Source organism: Erpetoichthys calabaricus, chromosome 6, assembly GCF_900747795.2.
Source record: "Erpetoichthys calabaricus chromosome 6, fErpCal1.3, whole genome shotgun sequence".
In the NCBI taxonomy this organism is placed as follows: Eukaryota; Metazoa; Chordata; class Cladistia; order Polypteriformes; family Polypteridae; genus Erpetoichthys; species Erpetoichthys calabaricus.
Genome location: NC_041399.2, coordinates 105,865,382 through 105,890,283, shown reverse-complemented (window position 1 = coordinate 105,890,283; position 24,902 = coordinate 105,865,382). Strand labels below are relative to the sequence as shown.

General features: G+C 38.2%; 1 protein-coding gene across 1 annotated transcript in view; it reads left to right on the top strand.

Moving 5' to 3' along the window:
• Positions 1–2,531: 2,531 nt before the first annotated feature.
• LOC114653481 (bucky ball-like) overlaps positions 2,532–24,902 on the top strand; it is a 43,278-nt gene continuing 20,907 nt past the window's right edge. Inside the window, exons 1-3 of the mRNA XM_028803830.2 lie at positions 2,532–2,589; positions 12,985–13,155; positions 20,116–22,125. Coding sequence (XP_028659663.1) covers positions 12,987–13,155; positions 20,116–22,125 — 2,179 coding nt within the window. The 5' untranslated portion in view covers positions 2,532–2,589; positions 12,985–12,986. The remainder of the gene's footprint in view (positions 2,590–12,984; positions 13,156–20,115; positions 22,126–24,902) is intronic.

The window sequence follows — 24,902 nt, the reverse complement described above, 5'->3', positions numbered from 1 at the left end:
GAGCCAGAAGCTGATGGGAGATCAATGCCCATTTCCTTGGGAGGTCTCTAAGAGAATTAAGCAACTCCACAGTGATAAAGCCCTGGGGCAGGATAAGATCTAATCTGAAATGCTGAAGGATCTCGCCATTGTTGGGCTGACACACCTTTTCAGTGTTGTGTGTGTGCCTTTGGTGTGTATTGGGGTATTGGTTCCCTTTTTTTATAAAAAGGAGGGACAAGAGCGTGTGCTTTAATTAGCGATCGGGGGATCATTTTCCTCAGCCTCCCTGGAAAACCTATGCCAGAGTACTAGAATGGAGACTCCGCCCATTCATGGAACCTCAGATCCAGCAGGTGCAATGTGGATTCCGTCCTGGCCATGGAATGGTGGATTAGCTCTTTACTCTCATGAGGATTCTGGTGGGGGCATGGGAGTACCATCAATTAGTCTATGTGTGTTTTGTGGACTTAGAGAAGGTGTACAACTATGTTCCTTGAGGGATTCTGTGAGGGGTGCTGGGAGAGTATGGGGTTCCAGGGCCCCTAATCAAGGCTTTTTGGTGTCTGTATAATCACGGTGAGAGCTGTGTCCGCATACTCGGGGGGGGGGGGGGGGGAACATCAGCACAATTTCCAGTGGGTGTGGCACTCCACCAGGGCAGTGTTTTGTCTCCAATCGTGTTTGTGATTTTCATGGACAGGATGCCAAGGTGAAACTGGGGGGGGGGGGTCTTAGACTCGCCTCACTGCTTTTTGCAGATGACATGGTCCTCATCGAGCTGTAAACTCCAACACACATTGGCATGGTTTGTGACCGAGTTTGAAGCAGCAGGGTTGAGGATTAGCACCTCCAAATCTGAGGGTATGGTCCTCAGCAGGAATAAGGTGCACTGTCCTCTCCAAGTGAGAAGTGCATTGCTGCCTTAAGTGGAGGAGTTTAAATACCTCAAGGTCTTATTTAGGAGTGAGGGGAAAATGGATGGTGAGATCAACAGATGGATTGGGGCAGCAAGGGCAGTTATGGTCATGAGCATTGGGCAATGATGGAAACAATGAGATTGTGGGTGTGAGCAGCCGAAATGAGCTTCTCTGCAGGGTGGAGAGAGGGTGAGAAATGAAGACATCTAGGAGAGCCTTGGAGCAGAGCTGGTGACCCTTCACATGGAGAGGAGCCAATTGCGGTGGTTTGGGCATCTGATATGGATGTCTCCTAGACCCCTCCCTGTGGAGGTTCTACAGGCACAAGCAGCTGAAAGGAGACACTGGGGAAGACCCAGGGCTCACTGGGAGGATTATATCTCCCAGAGGGCCTGGGAATGCCTTGGGATCCACAGTATGAGTTGACCAATATGGCTGGGGAAAAGGAGTTATGGGCTTCACTGTTAAGACTGTTGTCCCCATGACCCAGCTTTGGAAAAGCAGTGGAAAATGAATGGATGGATGTTACCATTTATTCATGGTTATTTAAGGAGCCTTTTACAGATAAATAAAGGATATATCAGAAACCTTCATTTGGGTCATAATTTGTAACCAAAATTGTTTCCTTATGGAATTGCTCTGAAGAACTGCTGTGGTACCTTTATTTTTAAGGGTGTGGTGTGTAAATCTTGGTTCAGCCCTGGATGAGATGCTACGGTCCTGCAGACAACAATAACACTAGCTTTGGCAGTTTGTTGAAAAAGAACTTCAGGAACGCTCTATATGTTTATATACATAATTATTTTACACCCATTTCTGCTCCTGCTCAATCCAGCAGAAAGAGCTGTGGGGGTGCAGGGGCTTACCCCCAACAACATATGATGCAATGTAGGAGCCATACCAAGATGAGAAGTCAGTCTGTGTTCTTCACATTCATTCATATCAAGTCAGCTTAGAACTGCTAATTAATCTAACATCTATATGGGCAATGGAAGAAAATCTAACATAAAAATGGTGGATCTATTCAAAAAAAGGTTAGAGGAGCCATGAAGCACATGCAGTAGTCACTGTGCTGCCTTGTTTTCTAATCTCTTTGCTTTAGTTTGAATGTGGGAGTTTGTTCAAGGGAGGGCATGCAAGCTACTTTATTTATCGGCATGTCTATGGACTCTGTGAGAAATATAAAGTCTGTGGGGCAGCACACATACTTTTTTATTTTATATATATATATATATATATATATATATATATATATATATATATATATGTGTGTGTGTGTGTGTGTGAAAAAAATTAAAATATGTAGTGTAATAGAAGAAGAAAAGAAAATAAATGTATTGATAATAGTTGCTGATTCAGTGTACTCTAGCTAGCTCACATGGGTTTACGTGTGGATAGATAATAGGACTGAAAATCACTCCGAGTACACATTCTTTTCTACACAACTGACCACTCATATGTGTAAAATAATAATTTTTAAGAAGTACTGCCATTTTTCCTCTTAATCCACCACTTTGGCCTAGTGAAAAGGAATAAACTAACTTTTAAACCTATAGCCAAACCATCATGATGAATACTTAATTGAAATATTTAAATTGTCCAATTAGGGTTACAGATCAATCAACTCAATTAGCCATTTAAAGTCAGCTGTGGAGGGTCAGCCTCTGTTTGCCAGAATTCCATTTTACAAGTAAGTGGAGGAGTTTATCTGGAAGTCTGTAAAGAAGTATTATATAAACTAAGCACATTTGTTGAAGTGTAAAAGCCAATTTTCTTGACTAGTCTCCTTATCCATATAAGAGATGTTTGTCATTTACACTGCTTGTGCTGTTTTTACGTAGTACTTTCCTAAAATACATGTTGAATACAAAATGCTATTTTTAAAGTTGAATGTAGTTGTTGGGCTATTTTATTTAACATAAACTTGTAAATTGTAGGCATTTCCCTTTCAGAAGAAAACTACAATATAGCTTACTATATGCTTATGTTTTGAAGGACCATGGTCAAAATAATCCTTAAAATGGGTTTATTTGATATCTTTCTAACTGCATGATAATTCATAGGACTTCTGATCTATATCTTAATTTTGTCTTAATTGTTATTGTAAAGTAAAAAATGTAACACAGTTTTAAGAGTGGACATTGGTTATGTAAAATGGTGGCTGAACAGATGAAAGTTAAGGATTTGTTTAGAAGTGAGGATGTGCTCAAAATGATCAACTCCTGGAATGCCAGTAATGATGGTTGCAATTGGAGCTGATTATTTGAAAGGCATACATTATTTTATCTAAGATAGCTTTTTCTTTCCTCTTTGCTAATCACCTGCCTTTTTCAGATTGCTTCATTTGTTGAAATTTCCTAATTGCTTCAACTTTTTCTTTAATTCCTCTGCATCATCAGACTCTTATACTTGCTCATTGGGTATCTTCACACCATGTTATGTGTATCATCCTGTTGCCAGTCTTCATGACTTTTAAAGTTCATTCTGCAAGTGTGAAAACCGTGGCAATATATGATTGTATAAAGTGTAATGTATTTAAGTGAAATTTGGCAGCAACAGTGTTTATTTTGCTTAAAGAGACTTTAATTTCAAAGTAGTTTATATTAGAAAAGTTTGCTGGAGTTGTAATGGTGGTGTCCTAGTCATTCTAACATTGTGTAAGTTTTAGTCTATGACATAGTTACACGTGTTTATTTCTTAGGAGCATTTGTTAGACTGTACCCAGGTTGTTGAATTTACCTGAGCCACATTTCATCCTATAGTTTCACGTACAGTGATCCCTCCTCGATCGTGGGGGTTGCGTTCCAGAACCCCCCGCGAAAGGTGAAAATCCGCAAAGTAAAAACCATATGTTTATATGGTTATTTTTATATTGTCACGCTTGGGTCACAGATTTGCACAAAAACACAGGAGGTTGTAGAGAGACAGGAACTTTATTCAAACACTGCAAACAAATATTTCTCTTTTTTTCAAAAGTTTAAACGTACTCCATGACAAGACAGAGATTATGGTCCGTCTCACAATTAAAAGAATGCAAACATATCTTCCTCTTCAAAGGAGTGTGTGACAGGAGCAGGTAATGTCAGAGAGAGAGAGAGAGAAAAGCAAACAATCAAAAACCGATAGGTGCTGTTCGAGCTTTTAAGTATGCGAAGTGCCGTGCGGGAAGCATGTTGCTTGCCTAGACAAGGAAGCCCAGCAAGGAAGGGAGCAATGTGAAAGTAGTCTTTCAGCATTTTTTAGACGAGCATCTGTATCCTCTAGGGGTGCGAGCAGCCCCCCTGCTCACACCCCCTCCATCAGGAGCAGAGAATGTCAGAGCAAGAGAGAAAAGCAAACAATCAAAAATCAATAGGTGCTGTTTGGGCTTTTAAGTATGTGAAGCACCGTGCGGGAAGCATATCGCGCAACAAAGCAGCCACAAGTAAGCCCCGCAAGGAAGGAAGCAATGTGAAGGTAGTCTTTCAGCGTTTTTTGAGGAGCGTCCGTATCCTCTAGGTGTGCGAACAGCCCCCCTGCTCACAATATATTTGATAAGTTTTATTTAATACGTAATACGTGCTCTGATTGGGTAGCTTCTCAGCCATCTGCCAATAGCATCCCTTGTATGAAATCAACTGGGCAAACCAACTGAGGAAGCATGTACCAGAAATTAAAAGACCCATTGTCCACTGAAACCCACGAACCAGTGAAAAATCCGCGATATTGATTTAAATATGCTTACATATAAAATCCGCAATAGAATGAAGCCGCGAAAGTCGAAGCATGATATAGCAAGGGATTACTGTATTTGACTTAGCTGAATATTTTACAATTAAGTGTGCTGATTCTTTGAGTTTTAATAGTGATCCATTGTATTGTTTACATGGATATCTCTGGTGGAAAGTTTTCTCATGTTTTTTAAACATTTGTTCAAGCATTCATTCTTTCATTTAGTTTTATTCCATTACTGAATTGCAGGAAGACACAGCCTGCTCAAAAATCATCCATCAGAGCAGCATTCGCCTGTACATCCTTTTGATGTTGTTTAGACTTCCAATTATTCTTGCCTTCTTGATTTAGCATTTGTTTCAGGTCTTATTGTAAATCTCCAGGGCAATACTTATAAAGTGTTCACTATCATTTGATTGTCTTGTATGGTGAACTGTTTAAAAAAATAATTTAAAAACACCTCTGGGTATAATTGTGGGCCAATTAGCTTAAGTGAGTATTTGCAGTTTCATTTTTTACTTTTTGCCTTTTTTTGATGTGTTTTTGCAATGTACAGTGAAATCTGCTAAACAGAGTTGGCAAGAAAACTGGTCTGAAGTGCATGACTATTTCAGTGAAGAATATCTACAAATATATGGAGCTATTTCTAGGTCATCTTGCATATCTGATGAGTATTGACAATGCAATCCTCTTTTTATTATTGTGTTAAACGATGGAACGTTAGTTTTATTTCTGAACTTTGTCTAGAGTGGTTAGGTTTTTGATATTAGTTTTGGTTTGAATCTGCTATTGGAACAGTTCCTTTCATGGACCTAGACAAAGGAGCACATATGACATGTAATCTGCTTAAATTTATTTTTACTGCATGTGTCCTTCATACGTCAAATTGTTTTTTTGTCTGTCTACAGATTTAAAGTGTACATGCACCTTTGGCTTGATACTTAACTTTCTATTCTAAACTTGGATTTCAGTTACTGGTATTTCGGATTATTTTCTTCATTTCACCAATGTTGCTGTAACTTTGTGTCATTTGAGTCTCTGAACTAATTCAAATTATTTTTTTGGTTAGAACTAGTGTTGATCAGTGCAATTTGCCAAAGCATTTTTCACAGTGAATATGCAGTGTTCACAGGAGACCTTGTTCACCAAATACTTTCCTGGAAATTCTCAGGGAAGACAGCTTAGGCAAATATTTTTCCAAGTGCTGCATGATGCTTTGTGCATATGGCTTTTACAGCTCTGTGATGTCATGCTGGCCTTACAATCTTTCAAACAAGCCTACTGTAAGAACATTGTGATATGATTATTGATGTGTTGCAACTACAAGGAAAAAAAAAATGTAATTTCAGCTACTAAGATGTGCAGAAACCATCCAACAAAATTATTTGACAATACTGTGTAGTATTTTATCCCATCTCTAACTGCACTTCTTCTTTTGGTTGCTCCCATTAGGGGTCATCACAGCAAATCATTTTGTTTCATATCTTTCTGTCCTCTGCATCTTGCTCTGTTACACCCATGACCTGCATATCCTCTCTCATCACATCCATAAACCTTCTCTTAGATTTTCCTCTTGCCTGGCAGCTCTATCCTTAACATCATTTTCCCAGTATACCCAGAATCACTCCAAACCAATGCAATCTTGCCTGTCTGACTTTATCTCCCATCCGTCCAACCTGAGCTGACCCTCTTATGTACTCATTTCTAATCCTGTCCATCCTCGTCACAACCAATGCAAATCTCTGCATCTTTAACTTTGTCACCACCAGCTCTGTCTCCTGTTTTTTTGGTCAGTGCCACCGTCTCCAACCCATATAACAAAGCTGGTCTCACTACTGTCCTGTCATTTCTTGAATTCGCTGCTGTTTCAGTCTCTTTGTTTGCTGTATTTGGGTCGTCACAGGGGTCGATCTACTATGAAAATAACAAAGCTTAAAATGCAGGGCCTCTAATGCTGGAGGGACTCCAGAAGTGACTTTAGTCCATGTTGCTAAAATGTTTTGGGTGTCTACTGTATGGGTGGTTGTTTTTTTTTTAAAAATGTGGTGGTCTGGCTTGGAATAACTCCATTGAAGAAAATAACAGTGGTTACTTCGACCTTGTTGCTGTTACGAACGGGCTCCCTGAAGTTTTAGCTTCAAGGTTCCAAAAATGTAGATCTGCCTCTGGTCATCCGTGAACTTAAAAAGGTCCTGAAGACAGAGTTTTAGGAACAAATTTCCATCCCACATGCAGTAAAAAAAGCAGTGTTATGAGTACTGCCACCAGTTATACGATACTGATCCATGTGTGCTAGCAGCACAGTACTGTATAACTAATTATGCATGCAAATAAGCCATGTGCCCAGCAACACTTTCAAAAGAAGCTTTAAAGGAACACACTCTGTCCCCTCATCAGAGAACACAGCACAGGCTGTGAAATAAAAATAGAAAAGACTTAACAGTATACTATTTACAGTGCATTTCTTCTTAATGGAAATAGAAAGTGCGAAGCTTCTACACAGATACTCAAGAAACAAAGAAGATGTTCCCTCTGTGCCTGGAGCCATGACTTTAAACAATGGAATGAGCCAGTCCCATGCTGCCACTTCCTCGTGCAATCAATGTGTGCCCCAAGATTGGAGCTCTGTGAGTGAAATGGTCAATTTTTTATTTGCTTATTGCTAGTTTGTGGCCGTTTGAAGTATTTGTTCCCTCTTTGTCTTTTATTATTTTAGAAGTCGTGGCACAGACGTTAGCACTGCTACCTCACAAATCGGATCACGTATTTGGCCACAATAATCAATCCAGCATAATTGTAAGGCTTTTCCCTAACCCTCGGACACTTAAAAGTCCATTGCACTATTACAGTATGATTTACTCAAAACTAGTTGTTTCTCCTTCCCTACAATGCATTTTGCAGAATTTGGTGAAATTTCCAAACATTTAAGTGATTTCAACAAACTCAAAGCTCATCACGAGTAAGAACACTGTAACATACTCTGAAAGAGTTTCAGGGCCTGTATTTCTACCTGACCTGTTTAAACTTTTTCAGCCAATTTTTCATGCCAAGTATAGTATAAAGAATACCATGGGTGAGATACTAAACGTTTTTAATAACCATACTAGACTTTTGGGGATGTGAAGTTTACTCATTCTCTTTGATCTCAGTGCTATATATATATATATTTTTTAAATCTGATACCATTCCCTTTTTAGAATTGGAAACTACAGTATATCATATATTCAGTTTATATGCTATTTCCCTGACCTAACATCGGCATATTGGACTGGATTTGCAAAACATTGTCATTACTGTTCCTTTATAATCTCTTTTAACATGATTTCATGTCTTACCTCTAAAATCCTTAGTCCATTTAGTTTTATTCTCCTCATGGCATTCCATCATGTCCACATTGTTGTTTCCATCTATTGTACTTTTCATTTTTTCCTTATTTGACTGACTTACACCTCCACAAACTTAATATCACTGTTTTCCTCAGTTCCACCTTTTCTGTATCTTATACCAAATATAGCAGCATGTACTGTACACTTCTTGATGTTTTCATCCTTTTCCCCCTTATATTTTTATTATAAATTGTTTTCCTCCCACTTTAAACTTAACTGGTGACAGGTCTATTTGGCTTAAAATATGCTTCTTAATGTATTTTATGCCTAATGATCTTCTCTTTCATACTTTATACCTGGAGTAAACTGTCTGATGTATAGCAGTGCATCACTCCCCAGGCTAGATTTCTGCAGGGATGCATACCTGTTTCCTTTTCATGTTGTTTTGTCTTTATATGAATTTAATTACAGCATGTTTTAATTTAATTATCATCAAGAGGTGAAACCCTGATGTAATTTTTTTTTTATAACAAGCAATTTATCATTATTAATCAGCAGCAGACTGGACTCTGACAAACAGTTTTCAATATTATTTCTGATTTTAAAATCCTACTAAAGTTTACTTCGGAAGATTCAGTATATTCAGAATTCAGTGCTTCACTTGATACATTTAAAACCTGCATTAGCTGAGATCTACTATAGTATTCAGTAGTGACACTTCTGCTTCTAATCTTCACCTTTCCTATTGAAGATGTCATTTAGGCCTGGAGTCTGCTTTCGTTTTATGCATTATTAAAATATAAATGTCATATTTTGTCTTTTGTTTGTACCTAAAATTTTAATATTTTCTTTTAGCTTTCTGTCCTGAAAATGTTTAGATCCTTTTTAATGAGCTTTCACTGAATTAGCTCCCAATTTAAGCTTTGGTTTTCTATAAGTTTGGTTGCATGTCAGTTGTTTTAAAGTTTGTTGCTCACAAAGTTTTCTACCTTTCTGTGCCATTTATGTTGTCTCTCTAAGTCATTTTTGATTTGAACTTGGAGTTCAATTACAAAGCCCCAAGTTCTGCAGAGGAACATTGTATTCACTGTTACTCTTATCAGAACCTTAAGTGATATTTAAAATGCATTCAAGAAAAACAATGGCAAAATGAGATTGAGAATGATGCTAATAATTAATTTGATATGGTTTAAAGCAACAACAGCCAGTCTACTGTAACATTAACGCATAATTCTTGCAAAACTTCAAACTTCTGATAGTCTAAATTGACATTGTGGATTATGCTACTACCTAGTGAATCATAGCTTTGATGCTTACATGCCATTGACTGTGAGGAGTTTTCTTGTTGACCCAATCTCTCTCCCCTACAACCCACCCCCCACCCCATTCATCTTTGTCAGGTTGATTTTTGTGGTTCTAAATGTGACTGTTGTGACTGTAGATATGTGTGTGATTGAGCTCTGTGATGGAATGGGAACTTGCGTGGAATAGTTTGATGCTTTATGATGCTATGATTTTGAAATGGATTAAGTGAGTTTTAGTTAAATTCAGCACAGGAGAAAGAAAACTACTGTAAATAAGAGTAGCACTTGAGTTGAATTAAAAATATTACTCTGACTAAATAATTGGTGCAATGAAACCTATGGCTACCATGGCCTACAGCGGTCTGTGAATTTCCAATTAAAAGTGGCCAGGCTTAATGTGCGTCATTTGAAGCCTGCTTGTCCAGGCAACATCATAAGCTCCACCTTAGATGTCAACACTAGCTGAATATAAAAGCCCTCATAAAATGTCATTTTATAATTCACTTTCAAAGAATTTTCCATCTTGACACCAGCAATATACAGTACACGAATATTTTAACTGAATACTTCCTCCTCTTTGGTGTTTACTCAGGTGCTCTTCTACCTGTATTATAAACTAGATGGCATATCATGGGTAAGCAAACATTTTCAGTTGGTCTGGTCATAGAATAATCTAGGTTTGTGATGAAAAGTCACTTTATCTTAACCCCCCCCCCAAAAAAACACAATGGTTTGATTCCTTTTAGCTTATGATTATTCTGTGACACCGCATGCCCACCATGTATATTTGTTTAATCCCTAAGATGTTATTTTTTTGTTTGGAGATTTTAAATTCTGTTAATCTGCTTTGGCAGCAAAGTATGATGTTTTAAAATCTGAGGCTACATAATTCCCTGACTAAAGTTTTCATTCCAGTCAGCTTCTGCTTTTATGTGGACACCTACTGTAATTAATGACATTCTTACTTCCCAGTTTCTACTTTATATTTACCCAGAAATTACACCCTGTTTGTTAATTTTATAAGAATGTGCTAGGCACTTTTCTTTTGTTATACAGGGCTAATTTTTTTTTTCACTTTTTAAAGATTTAGCTTTTGTTTGATTATTGATGCTGTTACTGTAGATACAGGTAACACGTCACTGATCCCCATTATGCACTTCACTTGCTCCAACAGTAACACTTATCATCCAAATAAGGCTTAAATTATTCTACAAGAGCAAGACCCTAAACTATACATACATTATACCCAGTCCACTGTTAATTAATAGCATCCCTAAAGAAATTTTTTGTCATTTCATATCTGTATCAGCATTGCATCTGTCGTAACTGACAAGGGTGAAGGTGAGCATGTTGGGCATAAGCCAGCAGCTAATATGGCTGTAATTACTACAGTCTTTTTTTGAGTACAGGCTCAGTCCTGTATCTAATCTTCCTATCCAGTTTAATCAAGTTTTTGAAATCTCCTACACTGGTATTTACTCATTTTGCAGACTATAGCGTAGGGCAATACAGTACACTATCCTCTGTGAGTTGATGGATGGATAGTCAGTATCTTGTAATAAAAGACTATTGCCTCCTGTGGCCATATTGTAGAATACAGTACATCCCTCTTTCTTGTCTGCTCAATTTTATACAAATTTTAAGCCTCCACCAACTCAGCCTCTTTTACCATTATGGTGGTTTTAAGCCATACAGAAAGTCTATCACCATCTCTAATGTTAACATTATAATTTTCAGTTGCAGTTGGTTGTTTCTCTATCACATAACAGTATGAAATAAAGTAAGAAAATTATAATAACTGAAATACTTTATATACTGTAAAAAAAAAAAAATTCCAAAAATGTAACTTTTAAATATAAGTAAATCTTATGCTGCCATGTTTTTTTGTCAATGCAGAAAATGATCAAAAAAAGGGTATCTTATTCAGCAATGTCCCCAGATAAAATTAAGAGTGACTTACTAATTCTGGAACTGGATGGAGAAAACCTACCTCCAGAGTTTGTCACCACATTATTAAACATCAATAATTGTGCTACGAAACATACTCTTTGATTTTATCATATTATAAATAGGAATGAATAATAGCTGTGAAGTTTTATTTATAATTTTCCTTTTTTATACCATGAGATACAATATTGAAGTATTTTGCAAGCACAAATACATAGTACAGTTGCGTGCGTATGTTTGTTGTTTTTTAAAGTAGGTTAAATGATTTGGTACTTGTGTACTAAACGGACGGTGGCACCAAATTGAAGAGGGGAGGTTGCATAAGTTCCCCCCAAAACCCCAATTCTAGTGTTGAGCTCCGTGGGGGAGGTTTCACTGCTGTCCGTTTAGTAGACAAGTACAGAGCATCCTGAGCAACTGCATCACTGTCTGGTTTGGAAGTTGCACGGTCAGGGATCGCAAAGCCCTACAACAGATAGTGAAGACAGCTGAGAAGATCATCTGTGTCTCTTACCTCCATCGTGGACATTTACAGCACACGCTGCATCCGCAAAGCCACCAGCATTGTGAAGGATCCAACACACCCCTTATATTCACTGTTTACACTCTTTCCATTGGGGGAAAAAAGTACAGAAGCATTCGGGCCCTCACCTCCAGAATGTGTAACAGTTTCTTCCCCCAAGCAGTCAGACTCCTTAACATTCATGGACCGGTCTGATATCTGATATGTCTTCTGTTCTGCAGTGTTGCACATGTTTGCACATTTGACTCACATGCACCTTGTTATATATTGTCTTTGTTATGTGTTGTGGATTCTTCGTTGTCCTGTGTTTTATGTTGCACCATGGTCCTGGAAGAACGTTGTCTCGTTTCACTGTATGCTGTACTATTGTATATGGATGAAATGACAATAAATACTCGAAGTACCAATGATTTTTTTTGGGAGGGTGATGCAGAGTCTAGAGGCCTAAATTGTACTAGCAGTGTTATGGTTTACACTTTATCAGACACTATTGTGTTCTGTGTTTAAATGCCAGTAAGCATGGTTTACAATTTATTGAGGTGGATGAGAAACTCCAGAAAAAGATATGGTTCTCATTTTACACCAAAAAGACCGGTTGGAAGCAATTGGAATTAGGATTAAGTAGATGTGTGCATAACTTCATACTCTGTGCTTCTTCAAGAAACAGGAATCTTTAGTGCTAAATTGCTTTCTGGAAAGTCAATTATGCAACTCCAGTGTATGGATTTAAGATCTCGGGTTGTCTTTTGTGATTTTATAATCGTCTGTTAAAGAAGAGTTGGGCAGGAGTAGCTTATTTTCAGACTGATTTTACCAAATACCTCATATTTTCTGATTTATTAATCCAAGCCTTTTATACTTTTTCAGGTTATTGCTGTTATTAATTATACTTGTGCTTGTTTTCTGGTATGTTTGTGCTTTAACACTCCTATTGTTAATTTTGTGGCTGTAATTCAGTGCTGTGTACACTTCCTGGTGAGGAAAAAAAGTCATTCTAAGGGAGCATGCTTCGTGTTTGTGTGTGTATCATTTATTATTATTATGCTTTAAATAAACAGTTGCTTTGTACAGTATTCATTTAATTCAAATATTGTAAGGCTATTACTTTTATAATACTCATTCCCTGGCTTGTGCTGATAAAGCACCTCAGAGTAGAGGGTGTGATTGTGTTTTTTCTCCTTACCTCTCTTCCTCCCTCCCCCTGGGTAATTGGGCAGAAATAGTGATGCAGCATATCCCTGTAAAGAACCTTTTTTATGTTTTCTTTGATGCAGACATGAATACGACTCAGTCGGTGGGGAATGGGCAACATCCTCCAGAGCACCCCAGGCCTTTCTTTTATGTGCAGCCGCCACCACCACCACAGCCGCCTCCTCCCACTCACTTCCCTTATCAGTGGCATATCCAGAATATGTATAATCCTTATGGATTCTTTCCCAGTTCAGGTAAGAAAGTAGACACAAAATACAAACTTGTGTTATTTTGCTAAAGAATAAAAAAAAAGAATTTTACATGATCAAGAAAATTAAGTAAATAGATATATTAAAGTTTCATAGTTTGTGGTGAAAGTATGGTGCATTCTTAATTCCAATATTTATAAAATGTGTCTTTATTCTGTTTAAAATATAAATTTAACAAACTGTTTATATAAACATAAATTTTTAAGACCAGATTCAGATTTTGTTTGGCCAAAATGTTCCGTTTGCTAATGTATTTAGTTAATCTTTATATTTTGAAATGTTAAAGATCTATCCCACTCCACTTGCATTGTTTTTCTTTAAGTTTACTGAAAAAGTCCATATTTAGATATATTATTGGTTAAAGATTCTTTGAGCTCATAGAGTCCAGTGTAGTACTACTACAGTAAGTCCTTGTCTTTGGTTTCATTGCTAGCTGAAGAATCCAGTAGAAGGTGTGATGTGGTGGAATGCACGTTAATCACTGCATCAACAGTTCATGATCAGCAGTGTTTTTGCCTTTTAATGATTCAGGCTTGGCTAATAATCTTTGTCCCTTCCCTGAACTGGAGTCTTCTCCCTTTATTGTTTTATTGGAGCTTTCTTTATGCCCTTTAGGATTTAACCACTGTTTCAGATTTTACTGTACAGATTCAGTTTTTTAACCAGTTTTTCCTAAAAGTCATGAGTTTTTAATGCAGAAAAGTAAGATTATTATGTTATAATGGGACTAATAAAATTTATTGTGAGTTGTACATCTTTAATATTAGTTACTGCCCTTAAATGTAATTGTATAAAATCTCTTTAGAATGCCTATTTGTGAACTCTTTTGGTAATTAAGAGATTAATAATCATTAGCATATAGTTTTTGAGGTCCTTCATTATACGTTTGCTCACTTTTAAATGTCCTTTACTAGTGTGTACTCTGTAGCTCTAATATAAATACAAACATCTCATAACATTCTGTTCGTGCTGGAAAGAAAATGTAGGAAGACCCACACCCTTTGCTAATAAAGTTGAATCTCTATAAAAGAGAAGGGTGCACTACACAACTTGCATTTGTGGAAAGTTCAACATGGGTGATAATCTCCCTGGGATTTTAATTGTATTAGACCATGTGAAATATGGAAGATAAAAGTAAAACACAAAGATATGCTATTAGCTTGTTTAATGCTGATGGTCAGAAAGTACTGTATCTGTAAGATGCCTATGGAGGTAGTTGTCCTCCGATCAGCAGAATGATTCATAATTCGTCCTTTGATAGCATTCTAAGTTTGCCAATCTTTTTTTTTTTTTTTGTTTAGTAGTATTTAGTGTTGACTTAACATGCTTTATTTTATAAGTTAAATGTTTCATACATAAAAATGATGCTTACAGATCAAAGCCGTGCATAAATAAATTGTAACAACATTTTTCAAGACTAACTAAATATGCTGAAAATAATCATTCGATTTGACCCATCATGGCATCGGATAATTTTTTTCAGGTATGTTTGACTGCTTATAAGTAGAGCAATGTATTTATAAGCATCTACCACTGGGCATAGCTGTTGCATCATACTAGGTTACCTGCCTATGTTGAGTAAGCAATTATTTTAGGATTAGTTCCCTAAAACATACAAAGGGAACTAAAACCTGTTATAGTGATTTATAGAGACAAAACTTAATTTGTCCCCATGAGGAAATGTGGCTTTTTGTGGAAGCTCGTTTAAATAAATGCATAAATAGATAAGTAAGTAAATACACAAGCACTTCAGTCTGAACACACACTGGATTTACTATAAAGCAAGAAAATTAAAATAAAATTAAATTCTGTCTTGGCTGTCAAAGTGAGGTATTATGCAGAAGTATTGCTGTTGGTATGAATATGTCCCAGTAGCATTTCTTGACACACTTCTGCTGCATAATTCGCTGGCTGAAAGTACTTGGTGTTAGTGTGTCAGAGGGAGGATGTGCAGAATTGTTCATAATGGCACTCAGTTTTGTTTTAATTCTCTCCTTTACTACTACCACCAGGGGTGTCCAGTGTATGTCCCATAACTGAGTCTGCCCTTTAATTAGCCTGTTAATTCGGTGGTCCACCCTTGAAGTGATACCATCCCAGAACACCACAATGTAGAAAATTGCACTGGACATCACAGAATTATAGATGTGAAGGAGGTCACTTTCCACAATAAAGGAACACAGTTTCCAAAGGAAACTGTTCTTATCTAGCTCCTCTGTTTTGTAAGACCAGTCCAAACTGTCATTAATGTGGACCCCCAAGTACTTGTAACTCTACGTCCACTCCATGAATATTGACAGGACTTAGAGGCTTTTGGTGTGTCAAAAGTCAATAACTAGTTCCTTGGTTTCGCCAATGTTAAGATGCAGACAATTCTTTTTGCACCAAGAAACAAATTTTTCCATTTGATTCCAATATTCTGTCTCATCCACTTTATCAATACGTAGTGCAGAATCATCTGAGAATTTCTGCAAGTGACATGTCCTAGTATTATATTTATAGTCTGAGGTATACTGAGTGAAAAGGAAAGGAGACAGGATTGTTTCTTGTGGTGCTCTAGTTAGTGTTGCTCACATCCATATCAGAAACACAGTCCTTGAATCTCGCCTTCAGTCTGCCCAACAGAGACTTCATTATCTAGTACACCTTAGGCTCATCTACCTTCATGTCTCTTGGTTTAGCCCTTAACAGGGATGACTGGATGGTATTGAAGGTGCTGGAGAAATCAAAAAGCATAATCCTCACAGTGCTGCCAGCTTTCTCCAGGTGAGAAAAAGTCATGTGGAGCACACAGATAATTGCATCCTCCACTCCAATCTTTTTCTGATAAGCAAACTGCAGTGATTCCAGGTGGTCTGCCACAAGAACTGCAGTGGGACCAGGTGGTCTACCACAAAATGTAATGTGATCCTAAAACAAAAGATAGTTTGCTTTGTCTATAGTTTTACAAACATTACCACCTTTAATTAAATATTTAGGTCTATTGTAAGTTAATTTTGTTTTTATCATTTAGAAATGCATCAATTTTTCCATACCTGTTTTTGCCATTATAGGGTCTGCAGGTTCGTCAAACTATCCAGGTAGAAATGACCACAGATAGGAGCCAATTTAGAGCATGCAGTCACTCAACCAATAACTCCTTCATATTAGGCCTATTTATTGTTACTTAATCCATCCTATAGTTGTGTGGGTTTTGGGTGATAGTCAGGGGATAGCACAGGGGAAATTCCATTGTGAACAAATAAATACAAGTTCCACAAAGATGGTGACCAGGCTCAGAATTTAATGTAGGGTCTTGAAGATTTAAGAAAGTTCACATTATTTGCTGGCACCACGCACTTCACATTGCTCTCCTTTACCTTATCAACTATAACTAATTATCTCTTTAGCGTGAAACTGGTGGATGGCTCCTTCTGCAAAATTGAGTTTATGATTCAAGGGCAAACATTTTTTTTCTGTGTAGGCAGCAATGAGTAATGAGCTCGAATGCCTCCAAGTATTAAATTATTTCCCATAACATGCAGTTCCATAAATGTACTTTTAAAATATAACAAACAGCAACTCCCAAATACACAAAATTACAAAATAAAATTTTTGACTTGACTAAAGATGAGAGCAATCACAATGAGGCATTATAAAGGCATATTGCTAGAGGTATGATAGACCCCCCCCCCCCCCCCAATAGTATATCTTGACACACATCTGTTGAATAGTTTGTTGGTTAATAGTATTCAGCACAGTGTGTCATAGAGAGGATGTGCAACATTGTTTACAGGGCTTTCTATTTTGTCTTCATTTTGTTCACTGCTACAGTGAGTTAAGAGTAGGTCCCACAACTTGTACCTCTTCTCTTAATCAACTTGCTGATTTGGTGAACCTCCCTTGAAAGTGATGTTACCGGCCCTTCACACTACAACATTTATTTATATAGCACATTTTCATACAAAAGATGTAGCTCAAAGTGCTTTACAGGATAAAGCAAAAAAAAAAAAAAAGACAAATATAAATAAAATTAGGCAATTAATATAGAATAAAAGTAAGGTTCGATGGCCAGGGAGGACAGGAAAAACAAAAAATAAACTCCAGATGGCTGGAGAAAAAAACAATCTGCAGGGGTCCCAGGCCACGAGACTGCCCAACCTGCTGTAGGCATTCTACCTAACATCAATGATCTCAGTCAGTCTTCATGGTCCTCTGGCTTCACATGGAAGAATTAGATGATGACGTTCATGTGGACCTCTGGCCTTCAATCCATCAATGTAGGGACAGCACATTGCTTTGATCAGGTGGTGGTGGTGGCTCAGATTGCCACCACAAAAAAACGGAAAAAGAACAGAGAAAGTAGGGGTTAGTACAGATTTCGGAGCCACCAAGAATAATAATTAAATGCATATACAGAATATCTAATAAATAGGAATGTACCACCTCCATATAGAAGCTTATTGGTGTTTCCCGGACGGACGATGAGAGCATGGAGTCGAACCCGCATCGTCACATTTGGTGGCAGAGGTGGGATGAGCTAGAAGTGGGGACAGAAGAACTGGGGACTGAGCAGCAAGCGGGATTGGTGCCAAACTTTTAAAGAACCCATGGACCCAAGCCGGAGGAGGACATTTTTAAAGGACAGAGCTTTTTATGGACATTTATTTATTGTTTTATTTGTCTTTTAAAAGTTCTTATTCTTTTAATGTCCTGTTTTTACGAAGGGGGCTTGGGGTGGCTTAATTGTGGGGTTATTTTTAGTGCTTTTATTGCTTTAGTGTAGTTGTAGTGTGGCCGAGCTGTGGACCTGGGCCGCCAGTTGCACTGGGTTGGCAGTGGCGTGGAGCCTTCCCATGCAACTGGTGGCTTATGGGTGTGGAAATGTGGTATAGCGGGTCCAAAGCTCCTGTTAAAAGGGCCACTTTTAAAATAATCGCCGTACTCATGGCTTAATGAGGGGGCGTGGTGGTGTGTGGCCGAAGCGGTTCCTAGGGAGTTTGTGATGTGGGCGTTTCTCTCCTAAGTGCACAGGTGAGAAACGGTTTGCATCTGTAATTGTTCCCAGGAGTTGCTGATTGCCATGACTGCCACGTCCTCTTCATAAATAGAAACGCGAGCCAGCTACGGGGGGGGGGTTGCAGGAGTGTGGAGGAACCAAGAAGGCAGGAAGCAGCACCAGCAGGAGAAAGCCAGTGCAGGAGAGCAAGCGAGTGCAGCTGAGCAGGGAGCCTGGGTATTTGGCTGACACCCGAGGAGCCATAGTAGTGGTATCTCCTGCTGGGTTTATTTTGAAGAGCGGGTGACTTTCCGTGGAAGGCAGTGGGAGTTGGGACTTGGGATGTGTATTCCCCAACGTAGGCACCCTGGTTGCTGTGGAACCCAAGTCACTGTTTGGAGGAGCCTACCGGAGCCAGGGGTCAGTGAGGCGATCCGATCAGCCGAAGCAGGCAGTGCAGGTCAGCTGCAGCTAGGGTGACTCCCCTGTTGTGGGGTTCGTTTGGGAGAAGCAGGGGAGCCGCCAGCAGTAGTAGAAGGATGCATTGAATTGTTAAAAGGATAGCTTCCAGCAGTTATTTTAACCTTGTTGTTTTAAAGATTTTTTCTAATGGATTTTAACCTCCACTTCAGCACTGGTTTTATGGATTATTTATTTAATGATTTGAAGCACTGCACTTTATTTGGGATATTGTTTTGATTTGATTTATAATAAAAGCACTTGACACTTTTAGACACCATCTCCTTGTTTCATTGTTGTGCCTCACTGCGAGCTCATCGGTGACATTACCGACGGTGTTGGGTTCAAGGGCTCCCGGACAGAAGATGGGAGCATGCAGCGAACCCGCATCGTCACACCATAACCAGTTCCTTAGTTTTACTGATGTTAAGTTGTAGACAATTATTTTTGCCCAAAGAAACAAAGTTCTCAATCTGTCTCCTGTCCTCTGTCTCATCCCCTTGTTAATATGCCACATACATGCAGAATCATTTGAGAATTTCTGCAAGTGACATGACCTTGTGTTATATGTCTAGCCTGAAATGTTCCTTGTGGTACTCCAGCGTTACTTACATTCACATCAGAGAGACGGTCTTTGAACCCCACAAACTAGGATCTGCCAGACAAGATGGTCTTTAATCCAGATCACCATAGTGAAATTAAGTAGACTGTTATTTTCCAGTTTTAGGGTCAAAGTAGTTTGTTTTTTTTTCTTCTGAAACGCACCCACCATTTGATTTTTTTTTTTTAACTTGATCTTTAAGATTTTCATCAACATCATTTTTTTCAATTTTTTAATCAATTATTTACTAAAGAGCACACTGAAATGTGATGCTTAGTAGATGCATTCTTTCAGCATTCAGTGTAACTTGCCTGGATATCTTCTTGTTATTAATTGTCATTAGGCTGCAACTAAAAAAAAAAGAGCAAACTACCCTGAAAAAATGCATAGTAATAATCGAGCAACAAAAGACAATTAAGCATTTATACCTACTGCATAAACACAAATTTCTGAAAGTTACATAAATGTACAAATCACACTACTAATTTTGCACCTAGAAAAGCACAGATTTGCTAAAAGGGAAATACTTCACTGATTGTAAAACTGGAACAAAAACTTGCAACCATCTGGGGTTACCAGGACTGAGTTTGAGAACCATTGCATTAAGTAAGCAAAGCTAGTTTATCCAAACAAATATATAGCAAAATGTCTGCCACTTCTCCGTAAACTCAGTTAAGATATAAAATGTTACCACCCACTTAATGTAGTGAAAAAGAGAAGCCAAATGCTCCTTTAATGTGAGGTGTAATGGTAGTAGTAGCAGCAGTAGTAGGAATCTTAATGTTTTAAAATCTCCTGAATAAAACGTTCTCTAAAATGATCAAAATACATTTTAGTTAATGGGTAGGCTATACTCTGTATGCTTCACTTAATGAACTTTTCAATTTCCAATCCCTTCCTAATACAGGTTATGGCTATGGATACCCATTCTTGCCTCCTAATCCATACATGGAAATTCCAGGATACATCGTTCCTCAAGCTCAGTTGTACCCAGCTGATTACAGACGAGTTCTTACTCCACATATTCCTCCTACCATGGCTTACCATGCCCGTAGATTTCGCTATCAACAAAACACACTACATAGGGAAATGATGAGCTCAGAGGTTCAAACAGAGCCTTGCTCTGTAATGAGAGATTCTGAAAATTCAAGAAGTACTGATCTAGAACAGGGTGCAGGATCTGATTCAGGATTAGGAGAAAGAGCAGCTCAAGCTTCTAATTCTGGAACAAATTCACAGTGTCCAAGTGCAAGACAAGAGGGAAGGGAGGATGAATTAGGCACTTCAAAGACCAGGATGACAACACCCAGAAGCTACCTCTTCCAAAAGGAGGAAGTGCGCATAGAATGTCAAGATATGCCTTCTGCTCTCAAAATCATCCGGTCACGTGAGACCACAGCTGAACCACGTCCAAGTAGAGCTGATGACTTGGTTCATTGTGATGTTTGGTCTGTAAGTTCAGCTGAAGGTGTTATACCCTTGTATAGTTCCTCAGTTCATGAAGTTGGAGTATTGCATAACTCAATTTGTCCAGAACAAAATGAAGTGCAATGCACTCCTACTTTCCCAGACATTTTGCTCCTTGGCACATCACAGTCGGACAGTTTGCCTGCCATATGCGACCAGCCACAAAGAGCACTGTGTGATAATCCTGAAAAAGATGGCAAAATGATAATGAAGGAGAACACTTCCTATGGGAAAGGAATTCAAAGGGATTCGGGAGTAAAAGAAATTTGCTTAGTTAAAAATCTGAAAAATGTTCGATTCAAAATTCTCAGGCTGCCTTTTGAAAGTATTCACACTAGGGAAGGACAGAAGCAAAGTGAATCTGTATGGTCTGTTGAAACTCTAATGCCTTACTATCCACCAGCAGATTGGCTGACTGAAAAAGGGACTGGGCCAGATTCTGAATGTTTTTCTAAAAGACACTCTCTTGAGAAGGTCCCAGAAAACAGAATGAGCTCAACAGTTCCAGATTCTCCCATGCATTGTAGTAGAAGGAAGTGCTGCAAAATCTTAAAATTGCCCTTTGTGACACATTTGGAATCACAAAGAGATGAGTCTCAGTGGTCTGTTGAGTCTATTGCTCCCTATGTTCCCTCATCCTGCTGGTTAGCAGATTTTGGCAATATCTATTACTATAGTAAATTACCACTGACAAAAGAAGGGTGTCCTATGCCTTCGAGAACTGATCCGAAAGGTGAGCTTCCAGTAGAACAAAATGCTTCAGGATGTCCTAATGCTTCTCATGCCTCAGTAAATAGTTTTACAAGTAAGAAAAAAAGATGTCTGCATGTAGGAGAGACTGATATAAAAACATGTATGGAAGACAAAGCGTCCTCTCACATTTTACATGAAACTGGGAAAATCGCAACTGAGAAAATTATGAAAAGAAACTGTGCCCAATGTCAGTCAAAGTTATATCTACATAATTGCCAAAGGGTTAAAGCCATTAAAGATGTAAATATGGGCAAAAAGGTACTTCATAGTGCTCATGCTCTATCGAAGTTGACATGCACTTCCTGCAAAAATGTAGCTGCAAAGGAAGCAAGAAAAAGCATAAGTCCTGTTATGAGCACTGAAGAAGAAGAAGAAACGGATGAAAACAGTGTAGGTGAAGAGGACTCAAACAATGAAAAGAAGTCTTGTAGATCTTGTAAGATGAATGGCAGAAAAAGGGAAGCCCAACTAAAAGGACAGTCCGAGCTTTGTACTAAGCTTCCTGCCCAGAAAAAAATGGAGAAAAACTCTTGCAGGGAGACAGGATGCACGGTTTGTCACAAGGTACAAGGACAAAGCCACCCTGATTTAGTAATGGAATGTTACGAGGAACATACCAGCAGGCCGGATGCAGGCTTTTATAAAGAGCTATACCAGAAGACTTATCAGCAGAAATCTCAGATGCACAAACCACAAGGTAAGGGAAAGCAAACAGAGAAACTTTAAACTGTATGATCTATGCACTCCTATTAAAACTTGTTTTCACATAGGCTTTGGTATAATGATACTACCTGATTACATTGTTCCTATTCTGATGATAAAATGTATTAGTAGGACTCTTGTATATGTATTTTAAACAAGACAGCTGTGAACAATTTTGAGAAAAACTATTCCACCCTCCTGATATTCTATTTTTGTATATTTGTCACAACGAATGGCTTCGGGTCTTCAGACAAAAGGTCAAAGATAAAGGGAACTAATATAAACATAACACCATTTCTAAATTGCTGCTTAATATATTTAAGTAAGTTATCAAATACCTGTATTGCCTATGTGAAAAGGTAATTGATCCCTTAGTTACTTAAACAGCAGACCAAGTCTATTGATAAATGGAATGAGCTGACAGAACACAACAAAACTGCAGCTAGGCTTCTTTAATCTAAATCTTATTATACATTGACTTTCATCATGAGAGTTAAGTTGCCACCACAAGGTTTGTAGAAGAACAATGTCCCTTGATCAAATGAGATTCCGGAGGATATAAGGGGAAAAAAAAACTTGCTAATCAGGAAAGACTTAAAGCCATTTCTTATCTTCCGGGATACCCATCAGTACAGTGAAAGCCATGAAAACCATGTAAGAGGATAGTGGGGAAAGTTTGGCCTGCCAAAATTACCGCAAGAACACAGTAGCAACTCATTTAGAAAGTCTGAGTGGGTCCTAGGAAGAACTGCAGACCTCTCTAGCCCTGGCAAACTCCAAGATAAAAAGCAAACCGAGTACAAATAGGATTCATGGGAGGATAAGAAGATAGAAACCTCTGCTATCTAAGAGAAACGTTTGCTCTCGTCTTGTATTTGCAAATAACACCTGGCTGGTTCTTTAGCTTTTTGAAATGTTCCACGCACACGAGGAGTCAAAAGCAGAACTACTTAGATGGCACAGCTCCCACAATTTCTGGTGTAAAGGTAATACAACATTTGAACATCATACTTACAATAAAACTTGGGGGTGGTGAGTTTGCTAGTATGAGAATGCTTTGCTGCCTTGGGACCTGAAAAACTTGCCATTATTAAAGGAGCAATGAAAGCTGCACTTCTCAGAATATTCATATGAGAAATGTCCAATCTGTCCGTTACCTAAGGCTGAATCATAATTGGGTTATGAAGCAAGATTATGGCCCAAAATACAAAAGCAAGTCTACTGAATGGCTCAGAAGAAACAAAATTGAAGTTGTTCAATGGACTGAAAGTGATTATAGAGAAGTACTTGATACATGGTAGTTTGAATTAAAGAAGCTCTGCAAAGAATAGGTTTAAATTCATTAAAGGTGATGTGAAAGATTGATATCAAATTAGGAAGCATTTAGGTGCAACTATTGCTGCTAAGTATACTACAACCATGTATTGAAACTATGGGGGCAATGATTTTTTCCTCTGTGTGATAGATAACTTTGTTCCTTCAATAAAGAAAGTACTGCATTAAAACTTTGTGTGGTATCTCAAGTTCCCTTTCTCTAATTTGCATTTTGTCTGAAGGTCTGAGACAATTCATTTTGTAAAATATGCAAAATCTGCATATTAGGAAGGGGCAAATACTTTTTCACATCCCTTTATTCAACATGTAGGAACTCAGGAAAATGAACAGTAGAGAGTGAAGAATTAAGCAGAAAGAAATGAAGTCATTTAGTGAAATATTTTCATCATCTTTTGGATGCCTTGATGTTAAGATGGTTGTCAAAGAGAGTTTTTGTGGGTTATTTATTGGGTACTCTTTCTTCCGACATTATAAAAATGAGTTTTGAGCTAATTGCTGACTATAACATGGCCTCTTTGTGGATGTATGTGCTTATAAGTTTGCCACATATCCAGAGATTCTTGCTTTATTATCACAGCATGAAGACATGATGGTTTGATGTTGTGTACTGTAAATGTGCCATGTGTCCTTTCTAAAGGCTGGGTTTCAATTGGCTTTCAGAATAGGCTTTGGAAAACCCTAAATAGGATTGAAAGAATGCATATTTAAAAATTAATTCAAAGTACAGTTAAGTTCCAAAACTGACTGCTGTGTGGCACTACTGAGTTTACAAACAATGTGTGTCAGTGAGTTGCATATATTGGGGTAACCCTTCGATCTTTAGTTAGCCATTTGGTTTCTCTCAAGGGCTCAGACATGGGGGCACGCCGAACACATTTTCCCCTGCTGTTACCAAGTACTTTAGCAGTTTTACTTGATAATGAATGTCAGTGTGATTTTTTTATTTCCAACAACAAAAATCTGAAAAAGCCATATTCCTATTGATTTTGTACAGTGTTATTTGTTTAAAAAATGTCAGTATTGGCAATTATTCTATAATTAAAGTTAACAGAAATGTGTAAATCAGGGTTTGAATTTCACTCTTGATGGAGGGAATAGAGTTCATTCTTATCCAACAACAAATTAGATTCGATTTTTCTTTATTTATCCATTCATCCATCCATCCATTTTCCAACCCGCTGAATCCGAACACCGGGTCACGGGGGTCTGCTGGAGCCAATCCCAGCCAACACAGGGCACAAGGCAGGAACCAACCCTGGGCAGGGTGCCAACCCACCGCAGGACACACACAAACACACCCACACACCAAGCACACACTACGGCCAATTTATTTATCCCCAAGAGGAAATTAAAATTTTACAAAATGGGTAATTTTATAGCCTTGGGGGACAATTTCAGTATTTGTTCAAAAAGAAATAAGCCATAGGATGCTTAATT